At 43.4% G+C, this 19,057-nt stretch overlaps 1 protein-coding gene across 1 annotated transcript in view; it reads right to left on the bottom strand.

Annotated features, from left to right (window-relative positions):
- HDGFL3 (HDGF like 3) overlaps positions 1 to 8,788 on the bottom strand; it is a 35,785-nt gene extending 26,997 nt beyond the window's left edge. Inside the window, exon 1 of the mRNA XM_062501538.1 lies at positions 8,695 to 8,788. Coding sequence (XP_062357522.1) covers positions 8,695 to 8,778 — 84 coding nt within the window. The 5' untranslated portion in view covers positions 8,779 to 8,788. The remainder of the gene's footprint in view (positions 1 to 8,694) is intronic.
- Between the last annotated feature and the right edge of the window lie 10,269 nt (positions 8,789 to 19,057).

Genomic DNA, 19,057 nt, shown 5'->3' on the forward strand with positions numbered 1-19,057 from the left:
GATTGCATCTCCAGACCGATGCTATACCTCTCTGTAAGGTCACTCCCTGTGTTATTATTAAGTTTCAATATGTACTTATATTTAGTACATTCAGTAATCCAGTCTGATATGGGATTGATTCCCAGAAATGGTTTGCATTATTGTGCAATTGTATCTTGAGCTCTCCCAGACTTAAATTTTCTTTTACTCATTGCCTTTGGTGTAGTTTTACTCTTTGTATTTTAAGTGGCTTCTTAGGTAGGTGCCTTCCAAGCCCAAGGAGGACAAAGTTCCTGACTTTAAAGGCTGACACACTATTTCCTAGTTGACATCAGTGACACCACAGTGACACCTGTAAGGTCCCTACAGCCTGGAAGTTTTCCTTCCTCTCTGGCCCTACTTACTCTGCTGTATGTAGGACATTTTGTTAATTGATGGTCTTAAGGAAATTCTTTGGTTATGATATTCCTTGCCCTGTTTTTTTCTCTTTTTTTTTTATATGATATCTCCTATTCAAGCAGCCAAACCAGAGCTGGCAAACAGCCTCTCTCTAGGTTTTTTTACACATTGCTGCAAGGCAAAATAAACAGTTGTTTTCAGTTTGCATTGTCGGGACTACAGATGTATGTTAATTAACCTTTCAATCTGCTGATGGAAAGCTGAAAGAGATTTAAATGTACTTTTCTAAGGCAGAGACCAAAGTCTATGGACACCTGTCCTTTCTAATGCTGGGATCTGTGTGGCCCAGAGCAGAGTACGTCATGACCTCCCTTTATGTTGACTCTGAAGGCATTTTCAGATTTCAGCAGAGCTTTACAAAAGGCCAGGAGGCAGAGATAAAATCCTTCTGAAATTCAAGGACATTATGTGTCTTTTTGGAGAAACACTGATGCCAAGGATAATATTTGGGTTGACCTGAGACCACTTGAAGGATGGGGAACTTCAGACTGGGGCAATAGGAACTACTTCATAACATGGGAAGTTCATTGTTTTGTTAAGATGCTGCAGTATTTACTCAAATTTCTTACCTTCCTTTTGTTTTCTAGAACCAAAAAACCACAAACAAACAAACAAACAAAACCAATCCCCAAAGCCTGGTCTCATATACCGTTCAGGCAAAACTTTTATCAAGCCTGTCATGTCAAACAGTCTGAGTAGAAGAGAGGAAAATGAACTGAATCTGCAGATTATATCCAATTTCAGTATCAGGTTTAGAATTGGCTGCTACACAAATGAATGAAACAATCTCAGATGTGCAAAGCCAGTATGGCAGAGACCTTCCCAAGAGGGGGAACCAGGGATCTGTTTCCTTCTTTAAGTTTTAAAAGCTTTACCTCATGATACTGTCTTGTTTGCCAAATACTTCTTGGAATCTTTCAAATAATGGTTCATTCTCATAGCTCCATTGTGCTTCAGCCCAACTCCTGGCTGTTGATGCTGCCTCTGCTGGAGTCCAGAGTCAGCTGATGCTCTGGCCATGTGCTACACCTGTGTTTTAATCATCTAATCTTTTCCAGGGGAGCATGTGTACCTGTGCACAGGACAGGTGTGTCTGCACACACACGGACACATCCATGGGAGGTAGGGAACAGAGATGGATGGCACAGGGGCAGCCTTCAAAAGTACCAAGGTGCCTAAAGAAACAGCACAGTACTGATGTTCAGCTAATTCTAACACCTTTAAAAAGCCATCTCCACAACCTCTTCCTGCCTGCTCCACACACAGTACTTCCCAGTGTTTTTTGCTATATTTATCATCAAATTAGAGTATTACTGAGAGGCCTCAGGCAGCCTCATTCTACCTGATGTCTCTCAAGTACACAATGGAAAGGTTTTTACTGCTCAGGCATCACCATTTGAAACCAGTTAAAACGTCCAACCTCTCCCCATTGTTATCACTTCCCCAGCATTACCAGGAAGTCCTTTCATCTATCCTCAAATGACAATTGTATATACTTACTGTCAGCAGTCACTTGCTTACAAGATTTTTATTATCCTAAGTGCAGGAAGACTTGTTAATGTGGTATTATGACAGGAAAATCAGGAAATTAAGAGTTAAACCTGAAAACTCTGTCTTCATTTTGCTGTCTAGAAAAAGTTCATTCCAGTTGGGGGTCCTAAAAGGTTCTTCACCAATAAAAAAAAAGAGATCTGTCAATTAATGAGGGGAAATTAATATTTCTCCTATCTTTTTGTAGTAGCAACATACAGATTGACATGACAGGCTACTGAAGGGGTACTGAAGGGGGCACTATTCCTTCATCCAGAATACATATCCAACAATTTGCATGAGATCAGTTGATGAAAGTTATTCAGTGGCTTCAAAGTAAAAAGGAAATATATCTAACAAAAACTCTGTAGAATATGGGTATAAAAAACTTTAGTTGCTTATTGCCTCAACACTTCTGAGACAACAGTCTTTATTCTGTGTTAGATTCATTTGGACTTAAAATTGTGACACTGCAGGAGAAAATGTATTCATCTGTTGTTATCTACACAAAAAGATCAGACTTGCACATTTGGGGCTAATTATTTAAACTAATTTAAGAGGGGAAAAAAACAACAGGGAGATTTAAAGAACTGAATTTTAAAGATGTTTCCCCATATACCCTTGCCATGCTAGCAACAAACATAAAACAACTTGGCCCCAAATTTATTTGTTTGCCAAACAAGAGCAAAGATTTTACTATAAGCTATGGTTCAACCTCATGTATAAAAATGATGACATTTTATGCTACAATCCTCAGATGAAATCTTTTAAATTTACACTTAAAGCTGACTACAGGAGGACAGAAAAAATCCATCAGCTACTTAAGTTCCCTACTTTCCAAACTGTATGAGAATTAATACCTCACTCCTTGTTATTTTTGTTTTAGGAAATGAAGGAACCAGCACTCAATAAATTGATTAAGTCACTGAAAATGCATTCACCCCTGCTCTAGGGTATCTCCCTAAACCAGGACACCAGGTATCTGCAAGTAAGTTTAAGTGCTGTCTAAGCAACATGTGTCAATGTGGTACAGAAGAATTAGAAAGTACAGACAATTCCATAAAGGACTCATTGCCATAAATGTGTTCTTTTCCCATTCAGCACAGCAGAACTCATGGAAGTGTTTCCTGAAGAAGACACAACCTCACCATCAGTTCCTAGGATAAGACAGACCTTTGCAGTGATCAGCAAATCATGTCTCATCTCGGAAAGGAACAGAGACCCGCCAGGAAAAATCGCTTGCAGATCTCCAAGGACTGATGTATGAGTGAGGTACATAATTAAAGAGGAAGAGAGACTGAAGAAGCTCTGAGTTGGTAAAGGAGAAGTCACAGGGGACTCATATTTAGTAACATGGCAAAAGTGAGGTAATAAACCAGAGCAACCAAAAGGAGGAAAGGAGAAAAGCACATGGTGAAGGACTGGACAGGTCCCAAATGGCCAAGGAGAAAAGCTCAAAAGACTGCAAACCAAGTTTTGGCAGAAAAACACAGAGAAAGATCTGTTGTCTATTTCGATGGACCCTTTGAAGTTTTCTGGATCTAATCTGATTTTTGTCTGTCATTCTTTGCCAAAAAAGATAAACCCTGCCAGGGAAAAACCCACCTGCCCTTATTCTTATATTAATACAAAAACAAATGGTCTGTTTTAAATATCAAACGCTTAAAACCCAGAACCTTTCTTCTATGATGTGTTGGAGAGTTCAATATTTGCAAGCTGTCATACTGGCCATTATAACAGACCAAAGTTGTTTCTGTACCTTGTATTTTATCAAATCATGTCAGAACATAAGCCTTGGTCCTACACCTCCACCTCCACCAAAATCAACCCACTGGCTCCATCCACATTTCACTGAACTGGATGAAAGAGGCTTATTTATTAGAATATCTGCATAGGGGTGTCCAAAATATTGAAAAAAAAACCTTGAAATTTTTTTAACTGATACTGAAAGTCTTCTGTTACTCCGTAGCAGTAATTTCTTCTCATAGTGTCTAACATAATATTACATTAGGATACCACAGTGCTATGAGCTTTTCTAATCTGTCATCTAACACAGTCTTTAGGTATAAGCTTACTTTTAAACCCTTCCCTTGAATTATTTTAGTTCATACTTTCAGGTGCCTTACTTCCATGCTTTGTTGGAGGGGGGGACACAGTCAACAATAGTGAAAATACTGAGCTAAAAACTACCATGTAATCACTACATTATGATGGCTCAGCCTGCCACTGACAGCAGTTCCCATTAAAATGACAGCATTTACTATGTATTACTCTAAGCAATATATTGAAAATCTCACATCCATTTGCAACTAATATATTGATGTGCTCCAAACCCCATTCTGCCATTGCTATTGGCAGATGGGTTTTTTTTAACAGTAGCACTCATAGGAGTATTGTTAGCTAAGTAGCAAATTTGGAGTTAAAGTATGTGTTAATTCAGAGTAGCAATAAAGGAAATGGACAAGACAAACAGAAGTCCAGGAAACAGGAATTTTGCCCTGACAAGATAGTAGATACACCTTCATAATGGTGTGACACCAACACTTTAAAGGTTGTGTTCTCCTCCCAGCACAACATGTTCTAAACAGCTTTAAACATCCATGCATTTTACATTAAAATACATTGTCTTACCTGCTTGAGTCTCTTGTATTTTACCAAATAAAGCTTGCCATCCCTACACAACCTCCTGCTGCTTATCCAGTTCTTGTCTCCCCAGCTGCACAATCCCAGACTTCTGTTCAATAATGGCATCAGCCATTTATTTGGGCATGTTCTTATTTTATTGAGGTCATTCCAGACTTTTTCTCTGCTCTCTACAGTTGCATTAACAGCTTCCTTCCTATTTTTAAATCAGCAGCTAATTTCAGCAACTAAGTGCCTATTGTTTCTTCAGGGTCACTCATAAAACAAACACCATTATTGATCTTTCTGAATCTACCACTAGTTTTTCCCTTTTATCTCATCTGAGTGATTATTCAAGGGGCAATTTCTCAATAAACCAGGACATTTATCCTAGATAAACTAGGGTATCTGAAGAAAGAGATTTTTTCTGTCAGTGTGTGCTAATACTGCTCCTATCACAGCAGTATCAAAGAAGCTCATAAATATTAGGGATTTTGTCTCCACAACACCTTTTTAAAGGGACAAGAGCTGTTAACTGTCTTTTACAAACAAGGAAGTAAGACACAGGGGGATTTAGTGCTTCAAAGGCAAAGACCACTCAACACACGTACAACAAATTAAATTCTTATCTTCTACATTTTAACCACAATGTCATCTTCCCTCTATTTTTGAATGCTCTCTGGATACACAATTGCTTATTTGTTGGATTGATGACCTGGCCAGTTTGCAGTTATTCTGCATTTCTGATGAGCATCTGAAGACAACAGACATTACAGACAAACATAAAAACCATGTTAAACCAAACTGTATTTCCATTATTACTAAACTTCAATACAATTCTAAACCTACTTGTTGTCCTTCAGTCAAGCTAAAGGAAATTTTGCCATTGCACAAGAAAATGTGATACCAAAATGCAAAGCAGCCCTTCCAGGTAATAAGACCTAAGTGACCTCTTTCTGCCATTGGGTATCTGGCCACTATTGTTTTGACCAAGTGTGGTAAATTCCATCCTTCTCAAATGAATTCTAGAGCAATCCAAAAAATGTTAAATACAGTTTGACTGCTAGAGCACTCCATCAGTTGTAAGACACAATTTTCCAATGGTGCCCTGGAGTTTCATCACTATTTTGCCACTTTCTGCATATTTTTTCTCTCTTTACTCACAGGGATGGAGGTCAGGTTTGTCAGGCTTGCTCTTACTGATCACTGGATCAACATAGCTCCAAAGAGAGGAGGTGGGAAGCAAATATAGGAATTGAGAGGGTTGCCTGTGCTGGGTTTCTCTGCAGTGCTGGGGCATGTGGAGCTGGCTGAGCCCACAAGCCCCGTCCCTGTGAGAGACAGGAGTCACTGAGCTGCTGCTGGAACCTCTGGAGTCTGAGGCACCTCCTCTGCATGACACTACCCATGTGCACAAAAATACAGGGCTGATTCTGAGCCAGGTCAGTTATGTCTGTGTGTTTCATTAAAGGGCAGGCAGATCACTTCTGTCCTGCTCTAACACTTCGCAGGTTTATTAAACACAGTGTAAGAAGTTTGTCCCTAGACAGGAAATTCATGCCAAAGGTCTCACTGATGCCAAACACCGCTTGGTAGGAGCAATAACACTGCCATTTAAATGTATTGTTATACTATTACTAAAGCTACTATATTAGCATGAAATATGTAAGTTTTTTATGAGAATACAAAGATCAAACACATTAATTGCATAATGAATACAGAAGTAGCTAGCAACCACTCAAGGATCTGGGAGCAAGTGAATGCCCTGGATGAAAGGCATTCAGTTAATCAAAAGTATCTGAGTTGCATTCTCAACTCAAATATTTCTTTTCTCCTTATTTGTATGCCATAATGCCTACTGAGAGGCAAAATAAAGACTAATGTTCTCACTAGGTTTTTCCTTCATTGAAGAAAGTGTGCACCAGGAAAAACTTGGCAACCAAGACAAGAAAAGTCCAAGCAAAGATGGCATGAACTGTAATTTTAACAAGGTTCAGGCAGACATCAGCCTGATCTACCATGAAGTTGTATGTAACAGCATCACAAGGCACAGGAGCACATTCTGTGCACACTCTGCTGAACCAACACCCAGTCCTAATGCTCCCCCCTCGTGACAGCTCTCTTCCTACCTGATGGCAGACTCTGGGCTCTCCACAGGTTCTGCCTCTACTTGCTAAATCATGTTAAAACTAGAGACTGCTTCGTCTTCACTTGAACTTTACATCCTGTTAGTCTGCACAAAGGAAGTGAGTTATGTGAACAGCACACCTATTTTTTCCCAGTCAAGATGTACTTTGTTGGATATTATTGCCATTCAGGTAGCTATTTAGTAACCCAGTCAAAAGCTATGACCAGCTGCATAGCAAATAATGATCTTTTTGAAAGGAAAGAAAATGCCATTTAAAACAAAAGGCCCTGTTCTGCTTCTGAGTAAACAAATGGGAGTTTTACAAAGGCTCAAAAAGGAAAGGGATTAACATGCTTCAATGTGGTAATGGTCTCAACTGTTCACATTAAAATTTTCACAGTAAATTAAACCATGACAGAGGTAGGAAAGAAGTCAGTTTTCAGTGTCTCATGCTGTTCTGCTGACATAAATTGCCATTTTTTAGGTAGTATATCCACCAACCTGTATAATGATAGAATTACAAAACCACAACCCGTTGTTGATTATGTTCGGCCTTTTGCATGCTAATTTTAGCCTGCTCTGCCAAAATAATTGCATGCACCACCTCATTACCAGGCTTCTGGATATTTAGAACCCTGTCGCTATTCTTTTTTCATCAACCTTTGCTTTAGCCTGCTGTGTTGGCCTTCCCTCCTTGCACAGTGTCTGCTGTTCAACAGCACTTCTTCTGCTTCCCAGTTCTGCTCAAGACACCTTTCCAGCACTTACAGCCATCCTTTTCCAGGGCTGTCATGGCAAGGGTAATGCTAAATGTCAGTCCAGTCCATCTCTACCCTGCTCATCCATGTTTCCCTGCAGGTTGCATACAGCTCTTCACTATCTTCATGCTCTTCACAGTCTCTAAAGAACTGCAACTTTCCTTGACTAGCGAATGATGGCATGAAGCACTACCCAATCATCCCAGCAAGGCCGGGGAAGACAAGTAAATACAGACTCACTGTTTGATGCCTGCCAAGAGTTCCCACAACACGTGTTAGTGAGTTTACACAACAGTGACCCAAGAGGAGTGAAGGGACAGGTCATGTCAGCGTGCCAGGACCAGACCCCTTAGGGAAAGCTCTGCCCTGCGTTACTGTAGCATCACCAGAAATGGATGTTCAAGTACAATCAGCGCTTATCTGACCGTCAAATGACCACGGTGCCTTTGCACCTCTGTCGTATCACGGCAGTGTAAAACAAAAAATGACAAGGGCCTGTGAAAGAAAGACGACCTAGTAAAGGGAAAGGTGCGGAGGGAGGCGCGGGAGACCCAAAAAGCCTGAGTGCAGCGGGTGGCACCAGGGCTGGGGGCTGCCACAGAGCCAGACCCCGATTCACCTCACCCAACCTCCCTGGGCACAGCCACAGCCTCACCCGGGGCCTCGCCCCCTGCAGTCCTGTCCCTGTCCCTGTCCCTTCCCGCAGGTGCCCGGGCCCACAGCGTTGCTGTATTTGTCCCGGCCGTGCCTGGGCCGCGCTGGGCCGGGGCGGCGGCCGCGCTGTCCTGTCCTGCCCTGCCCTGCCCTGCCCGGGCCGGGCCGCGGGGCCCCCTCAGCCTCCCGGGCCAGCCGGGGGCCGGGGCGAGGGAGGGCGCATAATAAACAGCATCGTTTTCATGCAGGCAGGGCTGCCGGCTCCCCAAGCCTCCTCCCCGCGATAACAACCCAGGTACAGCCCGCGCTCGCCCCCCTCCCTCCCCCTTCCTCCTCCTCCTCCACCTCCTCCTCCTCCTCCTCCCGGGGGGCCGGGGAGAAATCTACAGATCAAAGAAAAGATGCACAATAATAACGGGGTGGGCGCGCACCGCGGCCCCCCGTCCGGCGGGGCCGGAGCCGGGGCCTCCGGCCGGTCCTGGCCGCGGCCCGGCCGCTGTCCGCCCGGCCGCGGGGCGAGGGGGGCGGCGGCGCGGGGCCGGGCGCCCCCGCCGCGGTACTCACCCGGGCCGGCCAGTGCGGGTACCCCTTCATTTTGGCGAACACCAGGTCTCCAGCCTTGTATTCTCGGGGCCGCGGACGAGCCATCGGGAGCCGCCGCGGGAGCCGCCGTGTGTCCCCCCGCCCTCCCGCACGCCGCCCCGGGGGCAGCCGGGCGAGCCCCCGCGGGGTGCGATGCGCCCGGGCACGGGGCGCAGCCAGGAGCGGGGCCGGGCCGCGGGCGATCCCCGATCTCTCCGGCGGCGGCGGCGGCGGCGGCAGGAGGAGATGGGGTGTGTGTGTGTGTGTGTGTGTGTGTGTGTGAGTGTGAGTGTGTGTGCGTGTGTCTGTGTGTGTGAGTGTGTACGCGGGGGAGGGGGAGGCCTTGGACACAACCCCAGCAGCCCCCGGTACCAGGGAGCGGGCTGGCCGGGCGGGGGCGGCCGGGGAGCCCTCGCCCCGCGGCGGCGGCGGGCGCGGCGCTGCCCGCGGCCCCCCCGTGCGCGCTGGGCTACGCCGCCCGCGCCGCCCGCTCCATCCCCGCCGCAGCCGCCGCGGCCCCGGGAATATGGAGCCGTCTCCGACGAATTACTCCTCGGGCAGCGACCGAAAACAGGATCTTCTTATCCCCCCCCACCCCCCACCCCGCCCGCGCCTCCCCCCGCGCTTTCCCTTCCTGTTATTTTCTAGGTACACAGATCGGTTTCTATGAAAATAGGAGAGCAGAGAGCGCTTCAGTCGCGCCCGGCCCTCCCTTCCCCGCTGAAGCATGACATGGTTCTTTATGCTCGCCCGACATGGAGGCAGGACGGCGAGCAGAAGCCGGCCGGGGGTGGCAGCCGGGCCCCCGCTTCCCCCGGCCGGAGACGCCCGGCCCTTGGGCCTGGGAGTGCCCTGGCCCAGCACGGACCGGCTCCTCCGAGTGCCTGCACACCCTTCCTGAGCCCTCCTCGTGCCCAGCAGCCTGAGCAGACCCTAGGCAACGGCCTGCCTCCTAAGCACAAGGTTGTCCCAGTTTTTGTACTCAGCCTCTCCTCCACCTGCCTTCTCAGCTTAAAACTAAAACCCACATCCACAAAACCATGGACCTCAGAGCTGCCCAATGGTGACTTCCCCTCACAGCATGCTTGGGATCTCTTGCTTGCCTGGTGATGCCAGTTTTACCCCGTGGAAGGGAAGCCCTGGTAACTCACAAATCCCAGATATTGCTGCTTTTATTGTAATGTTATCAATTCTGCTGTAATGTTTAAACATTAATTATTATTGACATTTATTATACTCAAGTACCTTATCTAGTAGAACTAGATAGGCACCTGCAAGATGGGTCACAAGCAACAAAGTTTAGGAAAGGTTTTTCTGCCGGTCTCACTGAAACTCTAGCAATAGGTTCCCCAACCACTCCCACATTTAAGATGGCAAGCAACTGTTCTCTTTGAGTTTGGGGAGACAGCTCTGGCTGGTACCCCCTGACTCCCAAGGAAAGTGCCTGGCCATAGGCAGTTCCAGCTGATGAAGATGGAACTAGATGGCTGAAGACTGTAGGGTCACATTTTGGGGAGGGAGTAGATGGACCATAGAGAGCGCTTCCAGTCTGCAGTGGCTGGTAATGGCAGAAAAATAAGATAAATGCTGCTTCTAGCACCTGTTCCTGGGCTGGCTCAGGACCAAGAAGACTTGCTGTTTATGGTACCTCCAGATGTGGCTCTGGAGCCCTAATGCTGCTGTTGCTAGTATGCAAGTCAAGAAAGCTTTCGCTCTGGGTCATAAAAAAGGATAAGCACTTCTCTGCTGGTGGAAGCACTACTGTAAAATCATTAGCTCAGGTATCAGTAGCAGACTAATAATGGAAAAAGAATTCCAAAGAGCTGGATAAACACTTAGATAATTAGCCTGCACTGTACTCAGTGCTGTTACCTGTTCTGAAGTACTGATCAGTGACAGGGTTGCCACTGCAGCCACCTGCAGTATATACATCTGGCCAAACAGCTCACTTTCACTTTCGCATCAAATAGGATTTTGTATCCTCTTAAACTGGTACCTAATTCCCTCAGAAAAATGCAATATAAAATCTCTGAGTATAGGAGCTGCGGACTCTGATCTAACTCTCCAGAATAATCCTATGTGCTGTTTTATACACATAGGATTACCTCCCCAAACCAGCCTTCCATCCAGAACGCTTACTAGAGAGCTACTTGTTTGTTTTGTTTGCTTGTTTGTTTTAATTTTATTTTTATGCACTGTTTTCTTTTCATCTCAGATATGAATTCCTCTTTCTAGCAACTTATTTAGTGACCTTAAATCAGAAAGGAGCGGAATGTGTGCCAGTTTCTTGCAAAAGGAAACTCTACGGTTTACCCAAACAACAATATATTGCTAATGTCAAAATAGTAACATTCAAAGTGACTAGATGCAGAACTGAAACATCTTGTTGCAACTTGCACATTTTTATTTCCTTTTCTCCCAACACTGGTGTCTGCAGAGAATGCAGTGAATGAATATGCTTCTAGTCTGCAGTGAAGATAATCATATACTAGAGCTGCAAAGAAAACTCATCCCATGGATGTGCAAGGATGCAGCTCTCTTTTCCTCGTGAATCGTCTGCAAAGGATAAATGAGTTGCTAAGGTAAGAACTCTGTTCAGGTTTGGCCAGCTGAAAACTCCTAAAACACTCTGCAGATACTTCCTCCACCAAGCTATGGTTAAGATGCTGGGAAAAGATAGAGAAGAAAAAGCAAATTTCCTTGCTGACAAATGAAAAAACAAATCAAATGTTCCACACATTAAGAGGAACGTAAAGATCATCGGCACAAAACACAAAGGAGTTTGGTAGTGTGCATAACCCCCTCAGCCATTCATCACAGCATTAAAAACCTGAGATCTCCTGCAAGGTCACCTGCATTCTGTTCCTTACTCTTCTCTTACAAAAGGAGAGTTCATCTACTTCTTCCATACAGAAGTGGAAAAGAAGAGCGAAGAGAGTTTCTTCCAAACACTTCAAGAGCAGTTTCAGATTATAACAGTGAGTGGAGGGATGCAGAGGGTTGCTGATATATGCACTGCATGAATATAGGCCAGGTCCTAAATCTACAGAAGCCAAGAGCTGTGTCTGCTTTGGGCACAAAGATCAGCAGGTCACAGAGGCAGCAACAACCATGTCCTTATGGACCAAGGGACACCTGCAACAGGGACGGGTGTCTCCTTCTCCCTAAGCTCCCCAGAATGATCATACCACGTTCTCTCTCACTTCTCCCTCTGCCAGACAGGTGCTCTATTCCCAGAGCAGGGCAGTACACACAAGTATGAGCAGGGGAGATGACAATGACAGAGGCCCAGCTGGACCTCGAGGGAGGTGGCAGGGCCAGCAGCGTGGTCAGCAGTGAAACCCTGAGCCACCCAGGACATATGGAGTCTCAGATAACTGCTCTGAAGTCATTACCACACTACTGAATTTTGCTTTCCCAATAATTCCCAGGAAACAGTGTTCTTAAGCTGTTGAGAAGCTTTCAGCTAGCTCTGATTTCTCCCCAGTTCATATGAGAAAATGAATAGCTACACATTCCTGGCTGAAAACTTTCATAGTGAAAGGATTTCATTGATTTGAAAGTGTAGATCAATCTTTAAGAGAGCATGTGGACAAAAAAGGCCTAATTTCAAAAAAACTTTCCGAAGTCCTGAATGAATTTTTAAACATACCTAAGTTTTGCATTAACTACTCCATGATCATGGTTTTACACACACCTATTTGCATGCAGACAGTCTGGAATGTGAATCCTGTTCATGCTGGTATCTTGCACTTGCCATTTTTTGAGAAGCTGCCTATATTGTGTCTGTGGAAACCACATGGACTATTACATTTGCCTCTAACATTCTGTCCCTGACCACCTTATAATTTTTGCTTTCCCTGCTGAAATCTCTTCTGAGATCAGACTGCAAATGCTCTGCACCATGGCCACCTGTACAATCAACTTTACTGTTAGATAATGAAATAGAACTATTTATTATACCTACCTGTGGCTGGTATAATTTTCTTTCCTTCTGCATTTCCTTTTCCTATATGTAAATATGTGTCAGTAATGATTACCATTATTAGTATTTTGCCTATGACCACAGTAAAGTAGTGTTTCTCTGTTAAATATTTTAATAGGAAATTGTTCTGAATCACAACTGAGCCATTCCCCTGTGCAAGACATGTCTGAGAGCACTGTCTGAAATCACAGAGCTACTTCATGTCAGGCAGAAAGAGGCCATGATGGTTTATGTCCATCCCAACATGCATAGAAAGGCACTTACCATGCCCATTAGGATATTCTTAATTACTGGAGATAAGCAGCTCACCAGGGGATCTCAAGCTTTCTCTTTAATAAGCTTAGAAGGGAGAAGGGTGTGTATCGTAGCTGGAGCAATTATCTATACTCAGTTTCATGAATCTTCTTACCTTATACACTCCTAATCATATTAAATTAGACAATCTTTAAGGTGATTGCTTTACATGTTGCAGAGGTGTGAACACATATCCTAGAGGCAGAAGAGATAGAAGCACTTCAGTTAAAATTAACTTTCTCTCTGGTTGGGAGCTTTCCACTCTAAGCTGGAAAGGTTTGTATGGGATGGAAATGTTGTTAGCAAGTATGCATTGCTGCCATTCCTTGTTCTCTACAGGCATTTCAGCTAAAGCTACAGCAGGCAAAAGATGCCTGCAGTCAGTGCTGCTTAACATGTTCCAACACAAACCTCTGTTTCTAGTTTCTTGCATATCTTTCATAATTTAACCATTAGAACTGAAATTTTCAATGAATCAAAACTCTTCTGACAATGACAGTAAAAGAAATAATTGTAAAATTACCAGATTTCCAGGTACCATATAAATGTAGCTGAGTTTCAAGTGTCTGAAAAGTATTTCTACACAGTCAACAGGGATTAATAAACAAGCCTCATGTTCTGTCTGGACTAAACATGCTCTAGGCTAAAGTGAATGTGATTCAGCTCATGCTGGAGATGACTGTGGAAGCAAAGCTCATGAGAGGAAAAAAATGGCTCCCTGTGAGAGAACTGGGGGAAGCTGGAAGGAAAGCAGAACCTAAAGCCTGGAAAGGATGTGAGAAAAACAGAAAGGGATTAAGAAAGAGAGGCAAAATCAGATGTGTATAAGAAAGATTTCAGAGTATCTTTGTATAAATCAAGAAAATCTGCACATTATCTAACAAAATCCTGTAGCCCAGTACATCTCACTCTCTGCTGGCAAGTTCTCCATATAAAGACTGAAGACCTGTCACTGTGCTGTCAGTGAGCTCATCAGTTTATGTGGAAATCCACACTGCATTCAAAGGTATTGGACTTTTATGACCTACCACTCTCTTCAGTGGTAACCAGCCTGAGATTTTTCTGGGGGAGAGGGGGGGGAAGGGGAACAAATCTGAAGGGAATTTTAAAGATTGTATCACAAACCTTTGCAGCAACCTGAGTATTTCACAACATTAACTACCTGACTTTGCAACTTCACTGTTTGAATTTTCTCTTGTGGCACGTGAAATGTTTTAGCAGCCATTTATTGAGAAACCCTCATCAAAATCTAGTACTTCCATAAACATTACACATGATTTGAAGATTATCTTGATGGAGAGAAGTTGCACAATTTACTTTGCTGTTCCCATAATTTTATGTGTTTGTTATAGACATCATTTATTACAAGGAAAGTAGTGACTCTCATTTCCATTTGATAAGCTAATCTATAAAATGCTTCTTCAAATGGCCAGGTAAGAAACTCCACCTCTAAAGCTATAAAGCCGTAACACCCAAGAACAAAAACGTGCAACAGATATTTCTCCTCTGGAGAAATATTTTAGATGTGTCATCTATAGTCTCAGAGATTTATTGGGTGAGAAGTATGTTGAGAGTTGACAAGAACAATAAATTTAGTGCCAGATTCGTGACACTTACCCCATCATAGCTTCCCTTCATAAATATCGGAGAAAAGGATTTCTCTCACATGCCCTCTGGTACATTCATCAAAATGCCTTTTGAAGTGTGACTTTATGAATAATTACATCCCAACATGGACGACAGAACATATTTATTTAAGGAGTTTTGTAACTTCACTTTCGTATCACCTGAATGCCAGTGTCAGGAGCCAGGAAACAGAAAGAAATAATGCAGCTAGCATGCAATTTCTGGAGATTGCTGCTGCTTTGTACCATAAAACCCCTCTCAAGAGCAGCAGAGTTTGATGATGGGATGTACCATAGAATTCACACTTCCAGAACCCAAGCCCTGAATCTCATTTTTGTGCTGCAGTCTAATGCATAACTGTTATCACAGGGAAAAAAAAAAATCTGTCAGGAGTTTCTTCCTGGATAGGTTGGCATCAGCAAGAGTTTAACAGAAGGCAAACTAAATGGCACAAGACTGTCATCCCAACTGTGTTGAAATCAGCGGAAAAACTCTAAGCATGTCACCTCTGAAACTTTCTTCAGATCATCTTTCTCTGTTCCATAGGCAACATCCCCAAGCTCTCAGTGACTCAAATCACTTAATTGGGTCTTTTGCCCATCTCCCTCCATGTCTTTTACCTAGGCCATATCCAAATCTCACTGTCTTCCTTTTTCCATGAGCATTTTTCATCTCTGTGAAGGTACTTTTCTCCAGATATGACCTCTGTAGAGCTTTCTTGACCTTTCCCATCCACATGCCCTCTTTCTCCAGTTCATGTGAAGCAGTGCCTTTGAGGATATGGCCATTCTTTATAAGCACTTTGTTTTGCTCAAGAGTCACATGGAAACATCCTCTTCCTGTCATACCTGTGTTTTACACCTTGGCTTCACACGACTGAGCTTCCTGCTACTTCTTTGCTGTGGGTTAACTCCAGCAGGCAAAGTCCCACACATCCCTGTGTGCTCAGCACCACTTTGGTCACAAATCCAAAACCCAGCACCATATGAGCTACTGTAAATAAAATTAACAATATCCCAGCCAAAACCAGAACTTCTTTTTCACCACCCCCATCCTGCCCAGACTTACTACATCATCCTCCTGGCTCCTGGATGATGAGTCCTCAAAGGCCTCTCAGAGGGGGTTAGGACTGAGGTACTACTGGGTTTGAAGCACTGAGGAGAGTCCTCAGGCTCTGTGGTTGTGGTAATGTTGAGGGTGATGACCACATTGGGTGTCAGGATGAAAGCAGGCATGAAGAAGTGCCTGGGGAAGTGGATATGGATGATATTACACCTGATGGGCTGCAGGGGAAATAAGTCATTGCTGATCAGGCAGAAAACAGGGCAAGTTACCTTCTCTCCCTTCATCATTCCCAACAAATAAGAACTCAGCTTTATGGGCAGTCATTCCTTTCTTTTCCAGGACATGATGGGAAGCTGGGATGCAGGGACCGAAGTTGTTGGATCCACCACACTTGGTCTGACATGCTATTGCTTAAACCTTGTGGTGTACTCTTAAAGATCAGCACACTACCCTGCACAATGCAAGAACTGATTCCAGCTGCCTCCCATGAGAAGTTCTTAAAAGCACATTTCTTCACACATTCCACATACCCTCTACCTCTAGATCATGTTTCTTGTGGTGGCCTGCAGGTCTGCTCCTTCCCACTTACATCTAGTCATGTGGCAACCACATGTTGCTTGTTTCTCCATTAACCAAACGTACTATCACCTATTTGTCTCTCAGAGACCTGCAGCCTGTATTCCTGCTCATTACAAGTCCTTTTAAGAACTGTAAACTCATTTCTTTTGAATTCCTTTCTCAAAACTCCATCCCTCCCAGAAAACCTAGGATAGCTGATTAGGTCTACCACACCTCTAATGAGTGAGGGTTAGCATAGGAGCCAGGAATTAAGTGGTACAGAGGCTGAAAAGAAAAGGTCAGGAGTAAGTTGTGGAGGAGGAAAGGAAGTTAGCATGCTTAATAACAATTAAGATTGAAATGTATAATTAATATTACCTTGGCCAGTGTTTCAGTGATCCTTTGTTGTATAATGTATCTTTTTCCCCACAGTCTGACTTTGTTTTTCTCAACACTGCCCTCTTCAAAGAAGGCCTCTTCTTCTTCTGAGTTTGGAATGTTACACATTTATAAATAATAAATATTACAATAAAAAATCAGGGCTACTGCACTTGCTAGCAAACAGCCAATATGCACTTAGAAGGTCTCTTAGAAGTCAGAGGTCTGTTTCTGCTGCTGTTTGTGCCACTTTATCTACTTTGATGCAATGAAGTTGCTCCTGATTTGTATCACTGAAAAACTGAGTTGCTAAAATGTAAAATATTATATAAAAATATAAATATTACAAAATAGTACATATCCTAGTAGATGTGTATTATTTGCAGAGACATCATTATAAGCCAGGAAACATACATATTTCTAGAGAAGTGACAGTATTACAACGTAATTAGAACAAAGAGGCTTCATAAGGAAATGGCTCATTTCTGTCCATTTGTTTATTTTCTTTAGCTGTCATGTTTAAGTGGATGCTGTCTTACTGAACATGCACCCCAGTTCAAACCTTCCCACTGCAGTTCAGAGAACTACAATGTTTCAGAAGAAAAACATTTTCAGAAGAAAAATTATAACCTATCTTCACTGAGTAGTAGCAGCAAAGGACTGCTGGAAGACAAGCATAAAATATTTAGGCTGGTTAGTATTAAGAAAGTCAAAGTGAATATCATGAGATGAAGCAGCCAAACAGAATTGGCAAGGATAGTCTTAAAAGGGAGAGATATTAATAGAATGCTACTCCCACTGGACATGATGCTCCTGTCTTACTCAGGGAAACCTCCCACTAAAACTTTCACAGGGCATAATGCCAGTGCAGAGCTGAGCAGGAACTTTGGGACCAAAAGCAATACCCAAATCTTCTGTCCATTCATGTAATGCCTCTGTTAATTGCTTGTATTGCATCTTCCCTCTGCAACTCCATGGGGCCTGGCAGCTGGAGGGCCTGGCAGCTTGCTCTACTGGGCAGATGCTGGCCCTCTGAAGGTAAAACTCAGAGTTCATTGCCAATTGGGCCATGGTGCCTGAAGAGGAGAAATAGCTTGAACATTTACAGCTGCTTTTTGTCATCCAGTGATCAACAGTGAACTTCTGGAGCATGGCTACCATAAGATCAGTAGAAAGGCAAGAATTGATGCAACTGGTTCAGCACCACAGACCTTTAGTTGAATTGTGCTGTCCCACAAGCCTCAGTTTAAGCAGAACTCTGGACCTACATGTTATTTTGGACCTGCCACAGGAAAATATCTACTTTTCCATACTTCTGTGGGAAGGACAAATCCCAGGCAGCAATACTATGAAGTTGAAATGAGCTGCAGTGTCCTCCTCTTCTCATTCCCAGTCTTCCAGGACAGTTTTTACCTTACAGTGGTAGCTTAGGGAACTCATAGGATTTAGACTTCAGCATCCAATATAGAAGGATTCAAACCAATATAAACTATTTACATGGATGTCAGTATTATCCACATAACATAAAATTAACATTGTTAACAGGGGATAAGAAAAATCGAGATTCAGGACAGTAATCTAAACAAGTAACAGCAGGCTGTTCTATAACCACAAACTGTTATTTTACATCTAGTACTGGTCATTATATAAACTTTGTGCAATTTGTTTGTCTGTTTCAGCAATGGGACTTTAAATGAACTGGCAAAAGATTATTCTATTTTGTGTTAATTTCCCCAGGTTAATAAAGTGTCAAATTAAAGCAAGGAATTAATTTCTCAGCAAATATGTAGTTTACAATAACTGTAGTTGTAACAAAGGTCAATAGACCAAATGGCCCTGTCTTGGTGCAACTTTGCTGAAGGCAATACAAGAAATAATTTGGCCACTGTGTATCTGGTGTACCTAGTTCTCTGCTACACAAGGCAATGAAAGGAAACACATTCATGCAAGCCTGCTGCGTGTACAGCACCCATAAATGCTCACTGTGCTCTTGGACAGCCAGCAAGATCCTGCTTTTGAGTTCTCCGGACAGAATTTCAGTCTTAAAAAGACTATCTAGTTCTCTTCATTTATAGACTAATGAAAAACTGGTAGATGCTGCTTAAACTGTATACATATATCATGTACAATGGTATGCAGCAAAGTATACACAAATATAAACTCTCGGGCATCAGGCATTGCTTTATTTCACTGAATAGGAACTCACTTTCTCTCTCTCACACATCCTCACACACGCACTGTAAGGAACCTACTGGTTCTCACTGATCCTGAGCATTCCTGGGGGGCTGGCAAGGTCCAGAGAGCTGTCTCAGAGTAGATCACTCTGTCATATTTGCCTTTCCACACAAACATTTGCCAGGAAATCTATCACCTTCAATGCAGCACCATCATGTGACATGACAATAAAAATGTTTATGAGCAGTCTCAGTGTTTTGAGAC

Source organism: Cinclus cinclus, chromosome 13 (genome assembly GCF_963662255.1).
Source record: "Cinclus cinclus chromosome 13, bCinCin1.1, whole genome shotgun sequence".
NCBI classification, from domain to species: Eukaryota; Metazoa; Chordata; class Aves; order Passeriformes; family Cinclidae; genus Cinclus; species Cinclus cinclus.